Below are 17,649 nucleotides of genomic sequence, written 5' to 3'. Positions count from 1 at the left end.
AAAAACAGTACTTTCGTTTTTTCTATTGTCAATGGTCACGTGTTGATAGATCGAGGATCGACAACGCCGGTTTGCTCACGTGACTTTTGTGTCACATGACGACGCCCTGTTCCACTCAGCTAACGCTAACAAAATGGCAGCCTTCTTACAGTGGCGGAAATTTGTCTTCTTCGACAAAGACACGGTGAAGGATCCGGTGGATAATGGGAAGAACTGTGTTCTTCCGAGCGGAGTCTCGGCCTGTGACTCGGGCCGTGGCCACATCGTCCTGGGAGATATCCTTTACCAGCAGCGAGCAGCTAATGTTGTGCTAGCTCCTGACAGCTGATGCTAGCTAACATGAAAGTAAACACTTGTTATTTGGTGTCTGTGTTAGAAATAAAAGAAACTTAACGGCACATGGGATCAAGCAGTGAGCTGAGGACTGACCGGTAGTCAGGTCCGTTTCCGTTCGCTGCTTTTAGAAACAGCGTCGCACCAAACTCTGTTTAAAAACCTTTAAAGTCTGGATTTATTCCACCCGAAGCTCGAGTGGCCTTGGGAATTTCTTTCTACTTCGCTATTGATTCTTCACACTGGACAACAAATAGCTGGTGAAACGACCTCCGGAATAACCCCCTTAAACCCCATAGCAACATGACTTCAGCAGAGCCATGACTGTGCAGCCAGGAGAACGGAGTGGTCCAGGTCAACCCAGGACAGTGGTGTGTACAGATTTGAGTGGCTCTTCACAGACGGAAGCTGAATTTCCAAACGTGTACATGGAGTTTGGTTTTAATAGAAAACACCAGGTACCGGAGGGAGGGATAGAGCAGTGGCAGATCTCTAACACTGTAAATGTATCGACAGAGAAGCCTCCTCTTTCCTCTCAAAGCAGAACATGTTCCCTTGCTGCACTATCCAGATGTGCATGCACAGCTGTTGTATTAGTAGAGCACAGACACTACTGCCTTACAGAAATGCAACTTTATAGAATTAGTTAGCAGGGTTGGTGGTCAGTGATTTCATTGACAGACAAGCTTCCCATAGCCTAAAATGACCAAACTTGATTTATCATGCCGACTGCATCTTGTGCAACAGCTATGTCCAACTGTCTTTAACATTCATGATGTCACATATGGATGGCAAGATCTGGCTCATGACGCGCTCCCTGCAGCTGACCTTTTTTCAGGCCTACAAGCTGCGAGTGACACACCTTTACCAGCTGAAGCAGCACAGCATCCTGGTGTCAGTGGGGCAGGATGAACAAGGAATAAACCCTCTAGTAAGTGTCTCTTTCAAGAGAAGCCTAAAGCACAGAACATTTGCGCCAGTGATTTCATGGAAACTGAGGCGGCTCTCATTTCACAGGTAAAGGTCTGGAACCTAGACAAGAGAGACAGTGGAAATCCTCTCTGCACCAGGATTTTTCCTGCGATTCCTGGCAACAAACCGACTGAAGTGTCTTGCCTCGGTGTGCACGAGAACCTCAACTTCATGGCCATCGGTAAGACACAATGGAAGGGTCTGCTTCCTGCCCATTCACCCAGCACTCATTGTTTGGCTAACACAGAGTTTTCTCTTCCCAGATTATAATGGCTGTTGTGTTTCTTGACAGGCTTCACAGATGGCAGTGTGGTTTTGACCAAAGGTGACATCACCAGGGATCGCCACAGTAAGACTCTAACACTGCACGAGGGGAGCAGCCCAGTCACTGGCCTCGCCTTCCGCCAAGTGGCAAAGGTCACACATCTGTTTGTTGCCACTCTGGAGAAGGTTCATGTAAGTCTGGTCGCTCTGAGAACATTGGGCTGCGTGGTGGAGATAAACCCTTTCAACTTTTATAGAGCCTTGCTTTAACAGTAAAGCTGTTTGCAGACATGACCTGAGGGTAAAATCCAGAGAATTGGCTACGGATTTTACCTGCAGTTTGGCAGGAAGCGACGTGTTCACTTATTTGCGGAGATCACATGGTTTTCTTTACCACACAGACACCGTCATCAGCTCTTCTTTCCACTAACTCTTTGCAGGGTTCCTGCAGCTCCTTAAAAAGTCTTAAATTAAAATCAATGAAATTAAGGTCTTAAATTATCTTAAATTGACCATAAGTTTGCTGCAAAGTATTACAATTGCAGGCAATGCATTTAAGGCTGATGGGGAAACTGTCAAGCACCAATGGGTGTTGATTTCTACTACGCTGAATGTTAAGTATTCATGTGGGAAGAGCACGACACAGCGCCACACAATTCTCAGTCTTTCATATCAGTGGTCAGCTATGGAACTGCAATCAGCCCTGTAATTCCTGAAAGTAATGTCTCTCCATGTCAGTTGTAGTGTGTGAACCATTCAACAGTGTAGTTTCTTAACACAATCAAACAAATGCAAATTGTGAACACAGTGATGTATCATTTATATTCCTTTAGGCTACACTGTAGTTTTAGAGAAATCACCTTTGTGTCCTCTTGAGGTTTATGTAAAGGGTCAGTGAGCACTTGAATTTTGTCCGACATAATAGTCATGTGATCGAAAAAAAGTTTTTTGTTGAAGTCAATGAAGCTTCATTGGCAGACATGACCATAACATTGTACAACTAATAAACAATAAGACTAATAATAATATACTAATAGTAACAATTGCAACAATGCTAATAACATTGATAATTGTAATTTAACAGGATATTTACAACAAAAAGAACTTACACGTGTGTGTGTATATATGTATGTGTGCAAAGTAACTTTATTTTTAAAATATTTCTTCTAATGTCCCTAAGTGTTACACTCACTTAATGTTATTGTTCTAATATCTTAATAAACTTATAAATAGGTTAAATACATTCTCTTAAAAACTGTATTTATTGAGGTCTTGAAAAGCACAAAATTTGACATCTTCATCAGTGTCTTCTATGTTTGTAGCTCAGCTTTTTCATTGGGATATATTTTTGCTTTTTTCAGTTTTGCATCTGTCACGCCTTAGAAGCGCCATCAACTCGCTCATGGTGAATCCGCGCTTTGTTCTCACATCGAATTCTCCTGAATTTCTATTGACTTTATACTAGTAGGCTTGGCAGAGAAACTGTGGAGCCTCTCACTCTGACATTTGCATTCACACATGCACCTACTCAGGTGAAAATATGGAGTATCTGCGTATGTCTGAAAGCAGCTTAAGTCAACATGTAATTGAAATTTTGAAAGAGAAGATACTATTGTCAACCTGAAGATGAACCACACAGTCAGCTAAATTCCTGACATTTTTTTTGTACTCCATTCTGACCTCCCATCATCTCGCTTCTTGTCTCCTCTTGTTCAGTGCTACACCCTGTCCATCAAGGAGTATCCAAAAGTTGAGCTTGATACACATGGCTGTGGACTCCGCTGCTCCTCACTTGCAGATCCTTCCCAGGATTCCCAGTTCATTGTGGCCGGTGATGAATGCGTGTACCTGTATCAGCCCGATGAGCGAGGGCCCTGCTTCGCCTTCGATGGACACAAGCTGCTCGCCAAGTGGCACCGAGGTTACCTGTTTTTACTCATCAGGGATGCAAAGTCACCAAACAAGTAAGGACAAGACTGAATAAACAAGTAGAAGTTACATGGTGGCTTAAGGATCTCTGCGCTGTTATGGGCAACTTTTAACACTCTGGTAATATGTGAATATGTATGATAGAGAAGCCACATATAGAAGCACTGTATGAATGTGTGAATATAACCTTTAATATAAAGCACTTTGAAGAAATGCAATATAAGTTCAGTTCATCCAATGAGTAAATGAGTCTTGGAAACGTCGCATTACATTCATTACCACATTTGACTGTCTGATTCAACAGGGTGATGTTTGAAGAAGAACAGTCCTGGTTCCTGTGAGACTGTTGACACTGTCTTTTCTGTTCAGGGCAGGGTTTGGTAGCAGGGAGAGCTCTCCATCAGAAAAACAGCTTCTCACCATCTATGACCTGGACAACAAGTTCATTGCCTACAGTTCCTCTTTTGATGATGTCGTCGATGTGGTGGCAGAGTGGGGCTCCTTTTACATCCTAACCAGGGATGGAAAAATGTTTGTTCTTCAAGAGAAAGACACACAGACCAAGCTGGAGGTGAGTCCATTGGCCTGTGATAATGTGAAATGAACTCACTAAATCAGCTCACTCACTGTTATTACTGTGGATCAGGCAGCAATGTTGTTCCATGCTTATTTGTCTTTTAAGATGCTGTTTAAAAAGAACCTGTTTGTGATGGCCATAAACCTGGCTAAGAGCCAGCACCTGGACAGTGACGGCCTGTCAGAGATCTTCAGGCAGTATGGGGACCACCTCTATTTAAAGGGAGACCATGACGGTGCCATCCAGCAGTACATTCGGTAACTACATCACCAAATATTTGCCAGCAAGCTGCTGTTATTGTCATAGATTAGACTGTGATATTTGCTGTGAAGGGTTGAGATACAACCACTCAGAAAACATCCCTGTATGTTCTCACAGCACCATTGGGAAACTGGAGCCATCGTACGTTATCAGGAAATTTCTGGACGCACAGAGGATCCACAACCTGACGGCATATCTGCAGGCCCTGCACAGACAGTCACTGGCTAACGCAGACCACACCACACTGCTGCTGAACTGTTACACAAAGCTGAAGGACAGCTCCAAGCTGGAGGAGTTCATTAAGGTGACTGTCTGCTAAATGTCAGCACTGTGTGAGTGATGTATGATAAGCTGCTTTCAGACATGCACTGAACTTTAGAGATCCTCAGGACTTTCTCCACAGGGGCTGTATGTGTGAATGTAAATTATCTCTGTGAAGATTTTTGTGGCAACTGAAAGACTGGAAACCAGTAAGACTAGAACCATTTACAATTTAAAAGTGAGCGATGCAGGTTTTAGAGATGAAAACAAATGAAAGTTTGTGAAAGTGAAGGAAGTGGAACAATGTGTCTGTGTTAATGAGCTAACAGCTGCCATATCAAATGCTGACACCACTGTCTTTCTGTAATCTATTTCAACAGAGTAGTGACAGTGAGGTCCACTTTGATGTGGAGATTGCCATCAAGGTTCTAAGGCAGGCCGGCTACCACAGTCACGCTGTTTTCTTGGCTGAGAAGCACATGCACCATGAATGGTACCTGAAGATCCAGCTGGAGGACCTCAAGGTAAATAATAAAACATACAAGCATTTGCAAACCTTTACTAATTTAAAAACACAATTTCAAATGTAAAAAAACATTTTAAAAAACTGCTGTAAAGTGAGAAAAGAATGTATCCATTAGGGATATAATTTAACACAAATGCAGAATTTTAATAGTCTCTGAACAGACAGACAGCTTCCACATGTTTATCTGTTTATCAATCAATTATAGTAATGAAAATATAATTTTCTTCATTGCAGTATAACAAAAGGTTAATTATATAAGGGCTGGGCAATATTACTTCAAGTCAATATCCCGATTATTTCAAACTTTTTACTTGATTACCATTATGAACAATTATTTTATAACACCCCCCAAATGGGGACAAGTGACTCTGCCCCTCTGCTCTTTTCGAGTCACTCACACGTAGAACTGATCTTTATAAATACCTGCTGAATTCATATTTATGTGTTGGCAGTTAAACGGGTGTCGCTTCTTGTGCAACAATGAAGTTAAAACACTGTGTTGCCTCATAATCTCTCTCTGTGTGTGTGTGTGTGTGTGTGTGTGTGTGTGTGTGTGTGTGTGTGTGTGTGTGTGTGTGTGTGTGTGTGTGTGTGTGTGTGTGTGTGTGTGTGTGTGTGTGTGTGTGTGTGTGTGTGTGTGTGTGTGTGTCCGTGTCCGTGTCCCTGTCGCGCTTCACACAAACTGAAGATCACATTTATTTAGTTACTTATCGATCATGCGGATCGTTCTAGTCACTTTAACCCTGAAGTCCTGGCTGTGCGCGTCATGTTACAGACACAAAAATGTTACACTTTTTATCAATGTGTTTATATACGTGTCTCCTAAACTTTAGAGCTAGTCAAACAAACACAAAGTAAACTTCAAGTACTGTAGCCTAAGTGTTTTAATAACTTCTGATTAGTGCTGGTGTTTATTGTTAACGTGTAAAGTGAGCGCAGGTCAGTGGGGGAGTGAGGAGGGAGGACATGCAGCGGGGTGATACGGCACGTAACGTAGCGGAAACCCCACAGTTTGAGAATTCAGGCATTTTTTTTAATGTTTCACTGTTCACCAAATAAATAAAACCACAGTAAATTGGTTTCTCCAGTTTTCACTTCTCCAGAATTAGAAAGAAATAATGATTCAACATTTTTCTTGATAATTGTCTATATCGAATGAGATGAACAAATTTATAGTAATACCATTTTGACCATATCACCCAGCTCTGTTTATTATTCCTGAGCACAGTCATTGGCACTATGTTTTTTCGTTGTCTGTCAGTCTGTCCCATTACTGTGAACACAACATCTGCGGAACGACTTGAGAGAATTTTGGTCAAATTAGGTACAAACCTTCACTTGGACTAAAAGATGAACTGATTAGACTGGGTTGGTCACATGATTTCTGATATCTATCAATGATAAACATCCATAAATCCCTGATCAAAGTGCTGCTTATAACATGAGAACTTCTCTCATAATCATCAGCTGATTATTGTCCCTGCAGGGTGAACAGAAGCTGCTTGTAGCCGAAGCAGCAGGACTTTCCATGATGCATATGTGCCCAAAATTAAACAAAAAAGACAGACGTGTGGATAGAATCTGAAGAACAACACTCAGACATGCTGCTCCACTCTTCAGTAAGAGTTCAGCAGCTGTGTTGTGCAGTGCAGGATAAAGTTTGATATTTCACATTTCATGATCTGATCCTGACTGCTGACCCTGGTGACTTTACAGAAGGAAACTGATGAGTTGAAGTTAGCGACCATCTCATAAGTGCTTGCAAAAGAGCCAAGAGAGCATTTCAAATTTTTGTTAATAGCTTTCAAATTTTTTCATTGACACTTAAAATGAATATTATTATCATCTGGACCCCCTCTCATCGCACAATCAAACTCCCAGTGCAATTCTTCCCTTCGGTAAAACCTCCTCTTCTCAATTAAATTCAACTTTATTGCAGACACAAAGGTCCATATCTATATACAATACAATAAAATACAAACAAACGACATATAAATACAATCAAAGCAGCTCACAAATCCAAGATAATTAAGTTATTGTTAGGACACATACAGGCATTTGTTCCAGTGTTTCCAGAAACAAGAGGAATACCTTGTGTCATTCTGTTGAGGCTCAGTTGAGGACATTATGATGACATTTGTCGAATCAGTTTATCGACACAAATTTAGCAATCATAAACACACTCTTCTTAGGGTTAAACTTCATATCAAACTGCAAACCATAATCTGAGCAGAATCTAAGTAGCTGCTGCAAACCAGCACTATAAGTAAACAAAACAAGTCCATCATCAGCATAAAAAAGATGGTCCACACCATATACACAAATCGGTGCCATGTTTGTTTTTAAAACCAAATTGATTGTCAGTGGTTATATTCTTGAAGTCTATCCAAGAGATGTTGTTGAAGTACTTTGGAAACTGTACAAGCCAGAGGAATTGGTCTGTAATTTTCCATGCTGGATATTTTTTCCAGTTTTGTTCTTAACAACTGGCACTAATACGAAAGACAACGTGGAGTCAGGCAATATGCCAGGCATATATGGCATAGCATAGCAGACCAGTAAAACAAACATCAAGTAACACTGAGATCCTGTGGCTAGCATATTTCAGATGTTCTGTTGTATGGTCATGGCCACATGCTTTGTACTGCCAATTTCTCAATGGCACATTTCACCAGGTCTAATAACCATACCAACCCTGTTAGAAACGTCACCTACATTAAATTCTTCACTCTTAATACAATTAAAAATATCACTGTAATGATTTCTATATAATACAGCACTACTTTCAGACCCAGTGACCCAATCAATACTGGAAGGCAAGGGCATCTTGCTGTTATTCATAACCATAACTTCTTTCCAAAATAGAAAGACATTATTTTGCTGACGCCTTTTGGCCATAGAGTTTGCCCTCATGGCCTGCTCATTTCTTTTAACAAAACATTTTGCATATTTGAACCTAGCATTTGCATGTCTCGTGTTCAACCTCTGGAACATGTCTAGTTTCTAAAAGCTTCTTTGGCCTCAGTATGAAGTTCAGACACATATTCATTCAACTCAGGTCTCAAATTATATTGTCTCACTCTTTTTTTGGCAAAATGCTCTACTGCTATTATGTAAACAATTCACAATGTCATAATACATAAATCTCCAGTGGGACTTTGGTTATTACAATTAATGTTACACCAGAGAATAGCATCAAGTGGTACATCAATGTTACTCAGGCACTTCTCAGTCAGTGATTCATAATACCAGAGTTTCCCACTTTGCTCGTGGTTTTCTTTATCAATTAGCTCATGTAAACTCTCAACATTTAATATCGTAAAGACAGGTATATTGTCGGTTGTGGCAAAACTGTACAGAATTTAAACTCTCTCCATCCCGTCATGAGCATCAGCTGTACATATACAGTGATCCAACCAAGATGTAGTGTGCCATGCTTCACTAATATATGTGAAACTATCTTCTGGTAACAACACCTTGCTTGACAGCACCAGCTTGCTAGGGAGTTATTACCTGAAATATCAGCGTTCATGTCCTCAACAACAAATACACATGCATATGCACACTCTCTAACAAAACAACTTATAAAAGCAAGACTGTTAAAGGGATAGTTCACCAACAATTGAAAATTCACTTATTACCTACACACCACGATGGAGGGGTAGGTGAAGTGTGTGAGTCCACAAAACACTTCTGGAGTCTCAACGGTAAACTTTGTTGCAGCAGAATCCAATAGAATGGTAGTCAATGGTGACCTCTTCTTCAGATGTAATAAAACAACAGAAAAAACACAACATGCCTCCATACTGCTCCTGTGGTGTCACCCAAGTGTCCGCAAGCTCCGACATTCATATTCGACTCGAAACAAGGTCATTTACACCAAGTTTTAGGCCTAAAAGTCCACTGGTATGGCTAAGCTAGCGGACGTAGCAACACAATGGTGTGTCCGTGGGTCCATGAACGCACCTCGTAGGAAAAATCAGTGAACATTTAGGCTTAAAACAAGGTGTAAATTAGGCTGTTTCAAATCGAATATGAATGTCGGGGCTTGCGGACACTTGGATGACACCACACAAGCAGTATGGAGGCATGTTATGTTTTTTCTGTTTTATTACATCTGAAGTGTTTTATTGTGCCATTTACTTCAGTTGTATTGGATTCTGCTGCAGAAAAGTTTACCCCTGAGACTCCTAAAGTGTTTTGTGGACTCGTACACTTCACCCACTCCTCCATCGGCATAGTAGTGTGTAGATAATGAACGAATTTTCATTTTTCGGTGAACTATCCCTTAAAGATATTCATCCTCATTTAGATAACATTCACAAGGTGTGTAAACATTTACAATTACAAAAGCATTCTTATTATTTACAACTTTAATTGCTATGCACCATTCCACCTCTTTGCCTAATCACACTGACTGGTGGATCATATTTCTTATGCCAAAGTATGGCCACCCCCCCAGATATTGTGCCACGTGCTATCTTCGTGCTTAAATCTGTCTTGTTTAGCTAACAAAGTATCCCGTATGCACAGGACATCAGTATTCTCCAGGAGTTTGTCAATAATAATGCGTCGTGCTTTGTCCCCATCACTCTGCCCTAAGCGTAAGACCTCGCAAGTTATATGACACCACTCCGATAGTCATGATTCACTGTCAAATCTGCTGCACATCTGATGCCCCAGGCACATTTTTTGCAGCAGTAAGTGCAGCCCAAGGCTTTCGCGCTTCATAGAAGAAGTATAAAGCTCTTTAACACAGAAAATGAAGCAGTTTAGACAGTTGTAGATCCACACCTTTTTTGTTTTATAAACAGATACAGTGGAAACTGCAGTGTTTCCCCTAGGTTTACAGCTTGGGGGGCGGCGGACACGGACACAAAAACTTAAAGGAATCATGATGTTCATGTGTTTCTTTTAATGACAGCAGTCAATATAACATCTGAACAATTTTTGAACTGTACATTGAACTAAACATGAATGGAATTATCCACAAAGTGTGCAGCTTTTGTCACTTGTCGGGGGCAGGGCGTGCAACACTTGGGCTCTTTTCTGTACTTGGACCCGGAGCAGGAGAGCTACTCCGGCTGCTACTCGCAGGAGAGTGAGTGTTGCCATCTTCACCACCCTGGGAGCGTTTAAAAAACACGGATATTTTTATCTGCTTTTCAGGTGGTTGATGCGACATGTTTTCCGATGGATGCTCTCTGTCCGCTGGTGGGAGTGTGCTCACCTGTGTGTGCGCGCACGTGTCAGTGTGTGTGTGCGTGCGTGCGCACGTGTCTGTGTGTGCGTGTGTACATGCCGTTGTGTAAATAAGATAAATAACATAAGGCCATTTAGTTTGTTTAATAAAAGAGCAAGCTATAGAAAGGTATAGGAAAGGTAACCTTAAATGACTTATGTTGAGATCTGGCGCTATATTAAAAAAAATTAAAAATTAAAAATTAACTTGACCTTCCAGGGGGGGTGGGGGGTGCCGTTGGGGGCACTTACAGTGTTCATCAGTAATTTACTGCTCTTCTCCTTCTCTGCCTCTATCATTCGCTCTGCGCACTGCCAACCGAATTGAGCTAAACTGAGCACGCCTCGCCATTTCCTCTAGCTCTCTATGCATTGTCTACGTTTACAAATACAGAAGTTACGGAATTCACTTATAACTGATTTATCTTATTGTGCCCCTCCAACACTTAGAATTATCAGGAAGGGCTACGTTACATCGGACGTTTGCCTTTTGAACAAGCTGAAAGCACCATGAAGCATTACGGCAAGACGCTGATGCACCATGTTCCTGAAGGCACCACACTGCTCCTGAAGGGCCTGTGCACCACCTACCAACCCAGTGGAGACGCTGGTGAAAAAGGCAGCCCAGAGAGGAGTCGCGTCAATAAGGTCAGTCTGTAGTGATGCTGTTTTCTTTATGTGTGGGGGGGCTAAAAACCTTCTGCTCCTGAAATGAGTCCTGATAGCTATATTGGATTTTGTTTAAGGCCAACTCTGAGGAATTCATCCCAGTTTTTGCAAACAACCCTCGAGAACTGAAAGCCTTCCTGGAGCACATGATCGAGGTGGACCCCCGTTCTTCCCAGGGTGTGTATGACACACTGCTGGAGCTCCGGCTGCAAGACTGGGCACATGAACAGGACCCAGAGGTCAGTGCAAAACAGCCAAACTAGCTAAGAATCCTAGCACAATGAAATAACAATGCAGTTTGCAGTAGAAAGTAATTGCTGTGTGATGTCATTCCAGAAAATTTGAAAGTTTAGCAGAATTTGAATTGTTGTTTAACGAGGGAAGAATTATTTTAACTTATTTTCTTCTCATGCATGTGTGTGTCAGAGAAAAAAGGTCCTGCAGGGGGAGGCGGTGTCACTGCTGAGGAGTGACCACACTGTGTTTGATAAAGCCCTGGTCCTGTGCCAGATGCACAACTTCAAAGAAGGTGTCCTCTACCTTTATGAGAAGGGCAAACTGTAAGTAAGGAGCACAGCATCATCTGAATATGAATGAAGCCAGGTAATGGGATCATCTCATTACTTGCTGCTTTCATGTGGCAAACAAAACAAGTCTGGAAGTGGAAGTGTGTTACTAACAACATGAGCCAGTTTGAGATCATTGTTGCTGTGTATAGTTTATTATTGATTATTGATGATTGATGCAATTTGGCATGACATTATTTCTTAATAATGCTTAATGTGATATTTTTGTTAAACCCCTTGAATTTAAGTCTACACTTATTTGAAATACACTGGTTGTGTACAGACGTAAAATTACAAAAACTGTGACACTATCCAAATACATACAGACCTGACTGTATAATTTATTCAGGGTTGGATGTTCATCTTCATTATTGCACTTTGGATGAAAGTGTGGGTCTGCGGTTTCATGCCCGTTGAGCTGAGAACTATGACCCAAAGTATGTTCATTTTTAATTTTATAACCATTAACATTTGTGTGCAGGTACCAGCAGATAATGCACTACCACATGCAGAATGAAGAGTATGGAAAAGTGGTAGAGGCCTGCAAGCGCTATGGGGATCAAGAGGGTTGCCTCTGGGAGCAGGCACTTGGATACTTTGCTAGAAAAGAAGAGGACTGCAAGGCCTACATCAGTGAGGTCCTACATCATATCGACCAAAACAACCTGATGCCTCCCTTACTTGGTGAGCTGGTGAACATTTGATTTCATACTTAATGCAAGTTAGTTTGGATGTCATATTAGAATCAGTTCAGGAGAAGACAGAGCGTTGAGCTCTCATGGCATCAGTAAGATGCTGTTTGAAAAGAAGAGGCATTCCCATCTTACATCCATTGTTTTTGTACGGCCATAGTGGTGCAGACACTGGCACACAACTCGACGGCCACTCTCTCCGTCATCAAGGACTACCTCATCAACAAGCTGCAGAGGGAGAGCCAGCAGATAGAGGACGATGAACGCAAAATCTGCCAGTACCGCGAGGAAACTGCTCACCTCCGTTCTGAGATCCAGGAGCTCAAAACAAGGTTGGTCACATGACGGACTTTACCCCTGAACAGCTAGGGCAGGGGTCAAATTAGCTTGGGGCCACTGCTGGTAGTGTCATCTCAAAAGAGGGCCACTTCAATGTTCAAGTAGTGCAACAAAGAGCAATATTAGTAAAATTGTGCTTCTTTATTTCCATTACCAACATAATAATATGCTAAATGAAAACAGCAGTTGTTTAAATATTTAGTTTTTAACAGTTAGTACATATCTATTTTCCTTAATCTTAGTAAGTGATGAACTAGTAAGTACGTAGCAGTAAGTAACTTACTGAAACCTTGTATTGAACTAACAAGATGAAATCGCTATGAAATCGTATACAAATACATTTGTATTTAGGACACCTGACAGTACTTCTACTCATATTTTCTTCATACTTGATAGAATAATGCAAATATTTTATACTCATTAGTTTTAAGTTAGTGCAAATATTTTTTTCCATTAGAATAACATAAAAACCTTGTACTGAAGGGGATGAAACCCTGAATAATGTATGTCTTACCAGACACCGGGCAGTGCTTCTGCTCACACAGCTGAGCCACATTGGCCCTGATGGAGGTCACAGTTGACACCCTGAGTGCAGCTTCAAGATGGGCATCGGTGAGCCCGGACCTGTACATTTATTGAAGTTCATATTTGAGTTTCTCACACTGATATGTGCTCCCAAAAAAGCACATTATCTGGCTGATCACTTTGGACAGTTCTGGGAAGGATGGATGCAATTCTCTTAGAAATTGTCCAGTCATGTCTTTTCCCTGTGCCCTTCAGAATTTAGTTTTTAGCTCACTGTTGCACTGCAAGTCAATAAGTTCCATTTGCAACACACAAGTGTCACGGTGTGCCTTGAAGTCAGCAAAACGCTCATCAAACTCCTGCTGTAGGTTTTCAATAGCAGTGGCATCTCCATCCCCACTGAATGCTCTGCCCTCTTCCACAAGAGATCTGCATGCTGGGAAATTACTGAGGTTTTTTGCAGACAGCTGAGTTTTCCACAATCTCAGTTTTGTGGAGAAGGCTTTCACACTTTCATAAGCTGCTGTGATGAGCTGGCCAGGGCCCAGCAGCTTCAGGTTAAGGATGTTCAGCTCCCTGTGTTATGTCCTCTAAAAATGCAAGATCCATGATCCATTGTGAATCATCAGGTTCAGGAACATCCATTCTGCCATATTCCATGAATCTCTTCACCTCTGCTCTTATCTCACTTAACTCAAAACATCTCTTCAAGACTTTTCCCCTGCTGAGCCAGCACACATCAGTGCAGTACATCACCATATGCTGACTCGATTTCTTCTAAAAAAGACCCCGAACTGGCAGTGCTCTAAACTCCTGGAGCTGATGTAATTGATACATTTCAGGAAGGCGGACATGACATTTCAAGCATTTGCTGCACAATGCCTGGTGTATGAGACAGTGCAGAACAACTGCTGGATCCGCATTTTCCTTCTCTCATTTTTTTTTAACCAGTGCTACCAGTCTGTCTTTTTAAATCTGTCATGGACGTGGCTCCATCAGTGGTAATGCCTACTATTCCGTTCAATGACAAACCAGCCCGCTCTATGGCACCATACAGCTGCTGAAGTATATCCTTGGCTGTGGTACGGCTGTGCATTGGAGACAAACTCAGCAACTTCTCTGTCACCTCAGATTTCTCATAAATACCTCTGATGAAAATGGCCAGCACTGGTGGTTTGGTCTGTACTTTACTCGAGCGCCACAGTGTATGCAGTTAAGCGTCAGGCTTTGTAGAGTAATTGTTAATAAATGTCACTTGATAACTCGTTAATCCGCTCTGCCACTGTGTTTGTTGATAGCGAGATATTATTGAACAAGCTCTCCTTTCCTGGACATAGAATATCAGCAACTTGCAACATGCGGTCTTTCAAAAACTGCACTTTTAATGGCTTTCACGCTTTGCCGATTAATTCACTCACCACATAACTTGCTTCCATCCGCGTCCTTCTTGGCTTTATGAAAAAGACGTTGCTGAGATGTTAGCTTTCTGTAGCTGTGTGGCTCGTTTTTTACTCTTGTCTCACTCGTATTTCTCTTAATGTTCACTGTGTTCAGTTGAGTAGTGATGCTTGAGATTATATTCCTCAAGCATCTGCTAGGGTGCAGATGCAGAACAGCAAATTTTTCATTGCATATCAGGCAGGTAGCATTCCCATTGAAAAAGTACTGTAATGCCAGTGTTCAGCGTCCACTTTTCTTTTCGGTTTGGAAAGCAACATCTTTATTGTTCATGGACAACCAACGAATACAGCTCTGAATCTGCTCTCTTCCGCTCTCTTCATCTTCACCTTTAACCTTTGCTCGGATTTTGCATCAAACTAAATAAATTTTTAAACAGAATTGTTTTTTTATTTTAATTGCACATAAAGGGGTAGTTTAAATTACCCACGATAATGTGGAACAACTAATTGATAGTAAAGTCCCAAACAATGTTCACAGGCCTGATTATATTATATTTTGTGCATCAGATCGCTAGACTTATAGAGGGGGGGTAGCCCGGGGGCCGGGAGTTTTACACCCCTAAGCTAGGGTCTTCTCTTAATAGATAAACATCAGCAATTTTTCTACTACAATTCTATCATCCTCAGTTTTTGTGACTTTAATTTCTGTCAGTTGCAGCCACTGGAGTCTCAGATTGACGGTGAATGTTTACCCCAATCTTTCCACACAGTGCCAAGATATTCCAGAAGACCAAGTGCAACATGTGCAACAGTCCCCTGGAGCTGCCCTCTGTTCATTTCCTGTGCAGTCACTCCTTCCACCAACACTGCTTCGAAAGCTACGCTGAGAGTGAGGCTGAGTGCCCAACGTGCACCCCTGAGAACCGAAAAGTCATGGACATGCTGCGTGCACAGGACCAGAAACGCGACCTGCACGACCACTTCAGCAGACAGGTATTAATTAAACTGTGAACAAAAAACAATTTAACGTATATGTTTCATTTACATCCTTTTATTCTGAAATCATTTGAAATAATCAATCTAATCTATCTTCTTTACTCCTCCCCTGGGTGGAATTTAGTCATAGTTATTCTATGTTAGCAACTGACTGATAAATTCAAGTCTTTTCTGTGCTTTTCAGTTACGCAGCTCCAACGATGGTTTCTCAGTGGTGGCTGACTATTTTGGTCGAGGAGTGTTCAACAAACTGACTCTGGTCACTGACCTGCCTGGCAGCAAAACAGTCGGGAATCTAGAAGTCAACCTGCAGAGAGACCTGCTCATCCACACCAAGAGGAACTGCTAGAACCCTCAGTCCGTAATCACAGTGTGATTCCTGCTGGAGCTGGAGCTCTATCTCCAGCTTCGACCACGTGCTTTGTTGCGGGGGTGCCACTTTATTCAGCAGAGAATGCATTTGCCTGCTTTTAGTACCTGTTGTGGACCTGTTAGCATAATTGTGTTCGTAGTCTGTGTCATGATTCACTGGAGACTGCATAAATGTACTTAGATTTAAAACATGCAAAACCTCGCTCAACGATAACTTGGAGAATTCTGCTTTGGATTCTTTGCTTGTAGTCATGTGATCTTACACAGAACCTTCAAAAACAGTTGAACCAGCTGCCATTAATACTTTATTTTGATGGCTTTCACACTATCTTAATAATTAACAATAAATAAAGTCATTATTAAGTGTATTTTCTCCCCTGGCTGTATTGGTTTTGCGGCTGTCACCTGCCAGTCTAGCCTTTTAAAAATACACAGAACTTGTATGATGACATCGATTATCAGTTTATATTACATCGCAAGAAACTAGGACATGGGAAAACCTTCAGTACCCTAGCAGCTAGGGTATTGAAGGTTGGGCCCAGCTCATCTATGATTCACTGGTTCCTGAGCCTGACTGTGTCTGAGACACTCTACATTATCTGTTTCATCTGCATGCTTATAATGTCTTGGCTCCTTGGGGTATGTACTTTAACTGAAGCTTATTTGCACTGATGCTTCAGCCTCTCCACATAAACATGTTATTTACATGGTGGAACCTGCTCTGTGATGCTCTCACCTCAGAAATCACATTGGCCCCTGAGTGCAGTTACATGGAGGGTGGGGACTTCTTCCAAAGCTTCTGTTCCTCCTCTCTGTAGTGTTCTGAGAGGAGAGCCTCTTTGCTCTAGACACATACTTTCTTTAACATGAATATCAGTGATGGGTACTATAAGTAGTTGCATGCAAAATAAGCCAAAATTTGTCTTCTTGGCCAGTGGGTTCACTCAGGTGACCGAGGCTGAAGCGGACCACCCCTGATCTTATTTCACTGGCCTGTCATCTGGTCTTTGTTTGGCACTACACACCTTTCAACTGTTGATGAAGAGAATTGTTGTTGAATGAGGTTTCCTGCCACTGCACTGTATACTGATCTGAATGTTGTCTCCTCTTTTTGAACAGCATTTACAAAAGCTAAAGACAACACTGCAGCATCAGCAGAATAATGAATGCACGTTTTATGTTACCAACTGTTGTGTTACTGGTCAAAAATACTTCATAAATCATCACAATACACAATTATCACAGGAAGCTGTGTTGGACTATTGCAATGCCTTTCAGAAACCAATAAAACTGTTTGAAACAGCAGTTGAGCTGGACGCTGTGGACACTAACTCCTGTTTGGGTAAGGGGCTCAGGTTACAAGCAGCAATCACATCCACAGAGGCTTTTGATGAGAAGAACAACAAACAATGAGGCTGTACTTGTTAGATGTCATGGAAAAGTCAGCTCACTAACTACTTATTCTATCAAGATGCACACACACACTTAGGGGTGAGAACCCTGCTCTGTTACATCTGCACACAGGGTAACAACAAGCGACACAATCTCATCACAGTAGGTGCTACAGGAGGTGATTGCATTGTTCCACTCACAAAAAGTAATGTCAGTCTCTTAAAGCTGCACTACACGGGGTTTCCATCCCAGCCACTGTTCCACTACTGGACAGGTACAGTTCATTCAGCTTGATTCATTCCGAACAGGCATGTGCTCTGCTCAGACTTTACCT

General features: G+C 41.8%; 1 protein-coding gene across 1 annotated transcript; it reads left to right on the top strand.

Moving 5' to 3' along the window:
• Positions 1 to 84: 84 nt before the first annotated feature.
• vps11 (VPS11 core subunit of CORVET and HOPS complexes) lies at positions 85 to 17,228 on the top strand. Its single transcript, XM_034606915.1, has 16 exons — positions 85 to 275; positions 1,116 to 1,264; positions 1,351 to 1,486; positions 1,598 to 1,761; positions 3,286 to 3,533; positions 3,868 to 4,069; positions 4,181 to 4,332; positions 4,454 to 4,640; positions 4,978 to 5,121; positions 10,815 to 11,012; positions 11,111 to 11,272; positions 11,460 to 11,593; positions 12,081 to 12,283; positions 12,452 to 12,623; positions 15,326 to 15,548; positions 15,736 to 17,228. Exons 1-16 carry the CDS (start codon positions 134 to 136, stop codon positions 15,898 to 15,900), a joined length of 2,781 nt encoding a protein of 926 aa, XP_034462806.1. The 5' UTR covers positions 85 to 133; the 3' UTR covers positions 15,901 to 17,228.
• Positions 17,229 to 17,649: the final 421 nt, after the last annotated feature.

The sequence above is a fragment of the Hippoglossus hippoglossus genome, chromosome 14 (genome assembly GCF_009819705.1).
Source record: "Hippoglossus hippoglossus isolate fHipHip1 chromosome 14, fHipHip1.pri, whole genome shotgun sequence".
Classification (NCBI taxonomy): Eukaryota; Metazoa; Chordata; class Actinopteri; order Pleuronectiformes; family Pleuronectidae; genus Hippoglossus; species Hippoglossus hippoglossus.
This window is presented reverse-complemented; position numbering and strand designations above follow the sequence as displayed.

Bases quoted from the DNA above. Each gene is read 5' to 3' on its own strand.
- vps11 (XM_034606915.1), top strand. From the start codon at position 134: ATGGCAGCCTTCTTACAGTGGCGGAAATTTGTCTTCTTCGACAAAGAC. The intron at 3,534-3,867 runs GTAAGGACAAGA...TTTTCTGTTCAG, and splicing joins GATGCAAAGTCACCAAACAA to GGCAGGGTTTGGTAGCAGGG. The intron at 4,333-4,453 runs GTAACTACATCA...ATGTTCTCACAG, and splicing joins GCCATCCAGCAGTACATTCG to CACCATTGGGAAACTGGAGC.